General features: G+C 35.0%; 2 protein-coding genes across 2 annotated transcripts in view; one reads left to right on the forward strand and one right to left on the reverse strand.

Moving 5' to 3' along the window:
- Positions 1–1081: 1081 nt before the first annotated feature.
- Smp_041830 (small membrane protein related) lies at positions 1082–4874 on the forward strand. The gene is made up of 2 exons (XM_018797199.1): positions 1082–1309; positions 4137–4874. The coding sequence occupies exons 1-2, from the start codon at positions 1091–1093 to the stop codon at positions 4374–4376; spliced, it is 459 nt and encodes a 152-aa protein (XP_018652264.1). The 5' UTR covers positions 1082–1090; the 3' UTR covers positions 4377–4874.
- Positions 4844–8624, reverse strand: part of Smp_144930 (putative ikappab kinase complex-associated protein) — a gene marked incomplete at both ends in the record, with an annotated part of 58513 nt that continues 54732 nt past the window's right edge. The window contains 2 exons of the mRNA XM_018797200.1: positions 4844–4921; positions 5680–5822. Coding sequence (XP_018652265.1) covers positions 4844–4921; positions 5680–5822 — 221 coding nt within the window. The remainder of the gene's footprint in view (positions 4922–5679; positions 5823–8624) is intronic.

Genomic DNA, 8624 nt, shown 5'->3' on the forward strand with positions numbered 1-8624 from the left:
AACCTAGTACTAAATGTAAATGTCAGCCCAGTCACATTTTATATCAAGATTACAGAAAGAAGTTAAGATGAAAACCGAATAAGCAGGTTTACTAGTAGTAGTAATAAGGATAAAATTTAAGAACAAATGAATGACGAAACGGGAAGCACAGATATAGTTTGAAGGTAAAGAATGAATGCAACTGCAATTGACGCTGAAGCGTGCTGAATAAGATATCTCATCATTATTAGTATATAGCTGTGTGGAGAATGTTGAATTTTGACCGTTTACATTACGGATTGATCTTGGAAACCCACTGAAAACCAGGAAGCGATGTGCAGCTGCTTTATCCTAATATCGGACTTTGCAGTGGGTTCCAACGCCTCCATCGGAGACCGGATCAAGGACCTTCACTACCGTGGCGACCACTTGATTTCATCCAAAGGTGTACATTTCTAACTTCAACCGATTCGCAGTACTGCGCGATCATCTACTTATGGTGGATAATCCTCACATTTGATATGGTTGAGCTCTACTAGTGACAGCTCATTAGAGATGGATCTGTAGACACACACTAGGACAAAGCAGCTGTCCCGTACTTTTTTGATGTAAGTCTATAATGTAAGCTATGAATACCCGACCGTTGGTTATATTCATTACGCGAATTAAACTAGGGAGTCTGCATGTCCAAACACAACTCGGTCAAAGTCACTGATTTCACGGTTGGGCTCTACATCTTGGTTTGAAGCCCACTAACTTTCTTCCGACATATTTCTGTGTCGACCAACATTACGCGTCGGTGTGAGGAGGTGGTTAGGGATGAATGAAACATGTACCAACCACTGCGTTCGGTGAAAATTCAGTTCCACTAACAGATTCACTTTATTTATCGAGTATCTTATGCCTAACCTCACCATACAGTAACAATGTCCTGCCTTATTGCAGCTGACATTGAAACTTAAGCCACTCGCATCTCAGATACTAACTGAAGTACTAATTGTTGCATACTAGCATTCGTCAGTTATTTGCTACGTAATATTGTCGAAATTCAAGCGTTTTGCTATCTAGCTAACTATTGCTAATGTTTTTTTTATTAAACACCAAGTAAACAATGTCTATTTTTGACCAATTCCGAGATATTGAACCTGATCGCATCCGCAATAGCATAGTATCAATTATTGCAGGATTTTTATTTGCATTAGGCTGGTGGATAGCAATTGACGCAGCTGTGCTTTTCGCCGAAAACGATTCCTTACCTAATGCATATCATACAGCTGGAGTATTCAGCACTATCGCTTTCATATTAATCAACAGTGTTCCTAACGGAGTGGTAGGTTTTAACTATTGGAAATTATTGGTTTTATACAGTAGTTTTTATATCTTAAATGATTCTTCGAAATATGTGTAAACCATAACTGATTTACCAAATGCAAGTTTTTCTAGCTGCAAAGTTTATCAGTTCAAGCTGACACATACTGCGATTCAGCTTACAGTATGAATAACTGCACTGTACAACACTAAAGTATTGCTCCTTGTTTTACGAAAAATCTTGAAGACTTAGAAATACAACTTGGACAAAAAAGATGAAGCATGGTTCTTGGATTCCAATAATAACCAAAATACAAACGTTAAACATATTTGGTGATATGCAGACCAATAAAAAAGTGATTCGCTGATTTAGCAGATTGATATTTACTCGAAATAAACCTCAATTCTATACATAACTTCTCCCTCATCATCGTTTAGTTCAGTGAAACTGCTTACCCGAGACCTAATCTTAGCCATGAAAGTAGAGGTAGAAATATGCTTACCTCAGGTATACCTATAAAGTTGTTTAGTTGTTAAGAGCTTGAAAGAAACTCAGGCAAATTTCCCAAGACTTCTGTCGGTACATTTGGACCTTTGACTTCAATCAAGCATAACAAACTTAATTTCATTTGAATCCACCGAAGCAAATTGGACTATGTTTTGCGACACTTAAGAGGGATTTTACAACACTCGAAACACGTTTGAAAAGTTCTTTTTGTGGATTTATTTCTGTTATATCGATTGGCTCGCCTATTAGAGAACAGTGAATTTATTAATTGCCCAATGATACACAAAAGCTGTATGAGCAGTCTTGAGTACTTATCAGTCGTGCTTTCGGCCTAGGCCAGCCAGTTAAGTCCAGAACACCAATAACAGCCTCTGCAATATGAATCATTATTCTCAAACATACTGGGTTTATATACCAAACAAACTGACCACATCGTACCATAAAATAGAAAATAACATTTGTACAAGATTTGGCCAAATGTGGCTGTGAATAGAGGGAACAGTAATCAATAGACTGGGTATAACTCAAGAATGGTAAATCGTACAATAATAGTCCAAGGGTCAAAACAAAGCTCACAATGAAAGGAACATAAATATGAGTAGTTTAATTACATATCACATTGGTCCATAAATAGTTCTCAAAGTTACCATTCATAAATCCCCACGGGATATAACAATTTCGAACAAGTATCAGTTATATCGTTTCTCTTACTCCGCACATCACCATAAGTATTTAAAATACTCTCCTTAGCAAATGGTAGACTCGACATTGAAGATAAGGGTGACTGTTGACTCTTTTGTTGAAGCAAAGAATAGTTACCAACCCTACAGATGCTACAAAAGTGAGGCCAGACACGTCTCATCCTGCAAATAAGTGACCTAGCGCTGCCTCTTGACAAAAACCGACTATGCAAAGTTTGGTTGATGACACCGGCTACTAAAATAACAAGGGGGGTCAATGTGTCTGCGAAGCTTTAATTAAAATATCAGGTACTGAGATGGTATAAGTAGATTATGTCTTAATGGGAATCGCTAGAGAAAAGGTCAATGGTCGTTCATTGTGGCAATACGGTGTTTGTAGCAATAGTTAATAGTACCATTCTCAGAGGCTATTGATTAGCAAGCGTCAAGGTTTGGAGCACCTAAGAAGTCATACTGACTGAGGGGTGTTGTTGAGTATGTTTTGTCTGCCCATTCATTTAACTAGACCTGTGTAAGTTTATTGCATTTTTACTAACTCTTCCCAATATTTCATTCCTGACTTCCCCTTTTCCCATTTATAACCAACATACTTCTCGTTTATCTTTAGTCACTGACACTATTCCAGTGCTTTACTCTTCATTATATTCGATTCGTTCTGTGGTTTTTTTCTTCTTATGAAAGACTTAGAAATGGTCATTTTAATCCCTTGTGTCCAGAACGTACGGAGTTCTTGCTCTAGTTGTTTAGTTTGCCTTGTCATTGTATATGGCTATTCATCAATCATTGTTGCAATTTCTGGATCATCTTGTGCTTGGCGAATTTTCTAGAGTTGGAAACACTATGATTAAAGTACTACATTTGTGACAGTTGGGACGTTCTTGTTTTGGTATGGATATTGCCGACTTTATTTAATGTCTTCAATATTAATAACTTGAAGTTGTGTATATAAACGTATATTTTGCCTTAAGTGAAACGCTATATATCGATTTATCAAACAACACCGAACGAACTATATGGAAATACATCAAATATGTTTGATGACTGTATTGTTTTATACTTCAAGCTTGCTAGGACTTAGCAATTAGATTTTAGCCAAACGCTTTATTGGGCTACGTATGATACTACCACTGCACGATTTGAACCACCGACTCAAACCACCCAATACGCAACAACATTGATTCGCATTACTTTCGGTGAACAGAACTTATACTCGGAAGTTATTTCCCGTTGTATATTACATTGATCACCTGTAGTTATTTAAAGAAATAATCAGGGTGTCGTACAGAATCAGTAGCCGTAAATGCAAGTGTCAAGGACGGATACACATAGTTTATTCGCGAGTTTTAAGAGCTATTTTTTCAAATGGTGATTTTATTCGAAAGTAGAATTTCTCAACATATCATATGGACACCGATTCTCATGTTGTAGATTTACAGATTAGATGGACGCTTTTAGTTTTGTTGAGCTATCTGAGTTAACTTGCTTAATTGTAAAATTCTCATTGCCGTTTTGGCTAACATAATCGGCTTTTACCTCATGTAGTTCTGATTTGTGTTTGATTGTTAATCTATGGAAAATAATAAACTGAACTTTACCAAAATGTAAGTGTTTATTAATTTCCCTCTTACTTCTTTTATTAGTTGAGAGATGAATTTTCAGACAGTCGTATCGGTCGTCGCGGAGCACTTATATGCCTATTTTTCGCTTTCTCAATGGCATTTAGCAGTACAATAGCTGCATGTTGGATACTATTTGGAGGTTATGTAGCTGTAGATAAAACACCAGTATGGCCAGGTGTAGCTATACTATTACAAAATCTACTAATTTGTATATCGTCAATTTTATTCAAATTTGGCAGAAAAGATCTTAGTGATTTCTAACCTGCTCACTTTAAAAAAAATATTATTCTCGCTTGATTGCTCATTCATTCACGGATTCATTTATACTTACATTATCGTCATTTTTTCACAGTATCAAATGATCAATAAACTTAATTGAAAAAGCATTTCCTCATTTCATTTTCTTTTCTTCTTGAAAAGAAATTAATATTTTTATTTTCCAATAAAAAGATTACTTCAAATAAATAAGTGTAAACTTTTTTTGTTTTGTTGTATCTGTGTGTACGTGTATGCAATTGTGTGTTTGACACATAATCAAACCTTTTGTACCACAATTGAAAAACATATCTATTGTATTCAATTAAAAGACGCATTCAATACATACAACATTCAATAATAGTCCTTTTCATTTTCGGTGGAAAACACAAAAATGCTTCTAAAATAAAAACAAAAAGTTTTAAGTAAAAGTTAAGTAATGTATGTGTGTGTGCGCATGTTCTGCCGTTATTTTATGCATGATTATCTGACTTACCTTGAATGGGATATTTTTTCCGGCCGAAAAATTGTTCATTTTCTCCTGCAATACACTGGAGACAAATAATTCAATAGAAATGTAAGTAGATAACATAAATTTATTACATTCAGTTAAGATGTTGCATAAAGAAAGGAATTTCGAGTGTTTAATGGCATTATATTTTCTTGCCTTCTGTAGAATTTAATGTGTCATAGGAAAAAAGCTAAATGATTGTCTTACAATAAGTTGTTGTGAAGAGGAAAATAATACTTGCCAGTCAACGATTACCAGTTGCACGGGATACGTAGTAATATTCTGGGATTGATTTGTAGATTATGATCCTGACAACAGATATCTAGAGTAAACACTTGTAGTAATCCTATGTTGACCATATCACACAAGTATCGCTGTTAGATTAAATAAGGTTTAGAGTTGAGTACATAAAAATACTTGATAAATAAACAGTCTCACGCAATAATGCTTTATAGATACAGAAATAACTTCGCAATATATTTTGAACACCTGGAACATATCTGTCAAAAAAGTAGGAGAATCCAGAGTGACAATGTTTCAACAGTTTTCTCAGCTTTTAAGATCGACAACGGGAATTCTAGTAGTTTAGGAGCACTTTACAAATTGTGTTTTTCAACTTAAACTTCGTAGGAAGCGTATTCAGACTGAAGTACATTAAGCGCGATGTTCGAAATCATGGCCTATTGCTCGGAAGTCACATGTTTTTTTTAACAGATAAGAGCTATTAACATGTTGAAAGTACTTCTTAATTTGTTAGCTTTTGGTGAATAAATAGAAAAAGTATTGATTTGTACTTACTTTACCAGTTGTCCAATCATCCCAGATAGATGACAATCCTTGTTTCTGCTTCCTTAATAAGTCATTAGTTGAGCGTATCAGCGTACGACCTTCTCCAAACATGTTTGTATACCAAAATTCCGTAAGCGAGTTCATAACTTCGTCTACCAAGAGAGAATCGCAAATTTATCTAGATTTTAAATAATGTCATCAAGTATATAAAATCTTGCCATTAAGCCTACAATATGAAGGTTAATCCAAATATTTTATTAGAAAAAAAAACATACTCCGCGGCAATATTGTCTTTTTTTTAGAGTAAGGGTTTCATAGAATGAAATTGTTCAGAAACAGCTAGGAAAGTTATCTACAGTAACAGATCAAACTGATTACATAAAAGTGCACCTTGTGACTTGGTATCACAGTGAACAAATATAATAATGATACAAACAATACTGTATTTGTGATGCTTCAATGAATAGGAAATTAGATTTCTGACATTTCGCTATCTAGTTGTAAGTAGATTTTTTTCTTTGGAAAACAGCCATTTTTAATTTAGAAAATCGGAAATAGTACAAAAAACAAACAGATTAGATCGAATATTTGGTGTATATGGATACATCTGATCGCGCTGTCATTTTATACAGTTAGTCATGCAACGTAGAACATGACACATGCATTGGTTCAACTTGTCATACCACATTAGCACAGCAGGTTAAAATTCCAGAGTACTCGAAACAGTATCAGTAGTGAAAAAAGTATTTTGGGACTCAGGACTTAGAGTAAGACAGAAAGTGAATGAACTTGAGTGATGCTCCCTAAAGCCTCGAATCATTGGTTACGATAGTCACACGAATTAGTCTACATCCAACTGTCGATGACATACTGTACTGTTGCCATATCCTGGTTTGGCCGCTTCAAGCTCTTCCAACCAGCTACTACATCAGCCATCATCGCGCATCGAGATAGTTGGATATATATCCCAGTCAGCTCAGTCGAAGGAGATTCAATACTTGAACAATAAAATTTTTCATATTTGCATAGAACCCTATCACTTTCTTTTAATCTGACTGTTTATGTTCCAAGTTTATTACAGTATCTTTCCTCGAGTCTTAATGTAACTTGTATATGAACTAACCTTAGAAGGAAAGCTGTTTTTAAATTTTAATGTTCAAATGTCGATAATTGTATCCGTCTAAAAACCGGCTGGGGATTCGGTGTATACGACTTATTAATATGATTGATATTGACTAGGAGAAAATAAAACCACAAAAACTATGAGGAGAATTAACGCTTGTCGAATTGCATTGTTGATTGCTTCTAAATTATGTGCATCAATATTCGCGATAATTGCAAAAGTCAGTGGATTTCATTTCACTAATTAGTTATCAGTATGAAGTTCTAGGGCTTCACTATCTACCTAGGTTAAAATCAATCTCGTCTAGCAAAGACATACACTTGCCATAAAAAAAATATTGTTCCATCTTATGAAAGAGTCAGTATTAATTGATCAGGCAGTCATAATGTAGGAACGTGCACAAATTACCACACCATATCAATAAAGAAAGATGAGGTTGAAAAAATACTATTCAGCACATGAGCTGAGGTAGCCGAAGCTTTTATGGTTTTGGAAAAAAGAACATGATTCGAAAATCAGGAATGAAATAATCACAGAATAAAAAGAATGAAGTCATACTGGAACCCAAAATTTAAGGGAAGGTAAAATGGGTGCAATTGTATCATTTTCACCAATTTTGAGCTATGGACTGCTCGAGGCCTCCGATCATTGATCAGAACTATCACGTAAACTTCAACCGGGTAGCCTACATATTAAATGGATTAAACTTACAATTGCACATGTGCCAGTTACCGTCGTTAAGGACGTACAACCCTGAAACTACAATTCAACGGCGATTCAGCTGATGATGTACTACGGGATAGACTGACTAAAGCAGTTAAGAGAACGTTTAATGCTGCCGACCTCTTTCTTTCTTACTCGACACGATCTATGGTGATTCCCCAACTAAAGGACAAGTTGCCTGGTTATGCCACTTCTATGTGTATCTATAAATTCAGCTGCTCCTGTGGAGAAAGCTATATTGGGCGCACTACCAGACAATTGAACCAAAGAGTTAGTGAACACCTCCCTTCGTGGTTAGGAAAAGGTATGGTCAAGTCGATACGGAGCTCGATTCTTTCACACTTGATTGATAGCGGTCATGAAGTTGACAGAAACCAGTCTTTTAAAGTTATTTATCGTATTCCTACTACTTTTCCTTATGGGGTTCGATCTCGTCTCCTACACATAGCAGAAGCTATAGGAATTCGATTCAACAACCCAAGTCTTTGTGTTCATAAGAAATTTGTAACACCCTTATCCCTCCCTTGGCCTTAATAAATAATCTTATTTTCCATACTCTTTCTTCGTTTATTTTTCTTCACCCCCCTATCAATTATTTACTTATAATTTTTCTAATATTCGCTTCCAATTATCTGAACACTTCTTATTACGTAATCTTATAATTTCTATGATTGTTATTTATTTTTCTAATCATTGACCTATTTTCCTATTATGTAACATTGATTCAAGCCTTTTATTATTCTTATCACAACTAGTACACCTGTACACTTGTCATTACACTATCAATTTGTACTTTCTACTTATTATTAATTTTGATTATGTAATCTATTCCACTGTTATCATTGACTCATAAACTGCCTTGATTGGTTTAATAATTTCGTATATGCATATAAATATTACTGTATATTAGAGTAAAGCCTGGATGAGGATCTAATCGAATACAATATTGTTCGCTTATATATGGTGGTCTAAATTAAAGACTAAGCAAACATGACATTGATTGATACTGGGTGCAAATCAGTATCTTCACTTAAAATCAATATGAATTCACTTTGCTATGCTAAATCATGAATGGCTCGGGAGTACGATAGAGAAATTAGTATATCAT

The sequence above is a fragment of the Schistosoma mansoni genome, chromosome 4 (assembly GCF_000237925.1).
Source record: "Schistosoma mansoni strain Puerto Rico chromosome 4, complete genome".
NCBI classification, from domain to species: Eukaryota; Metazoa; Platyhelminthes; class Trematoda; order Strigeidida; family Schistosomatidae; genus Schistosoma; species Schistosoma mansoni.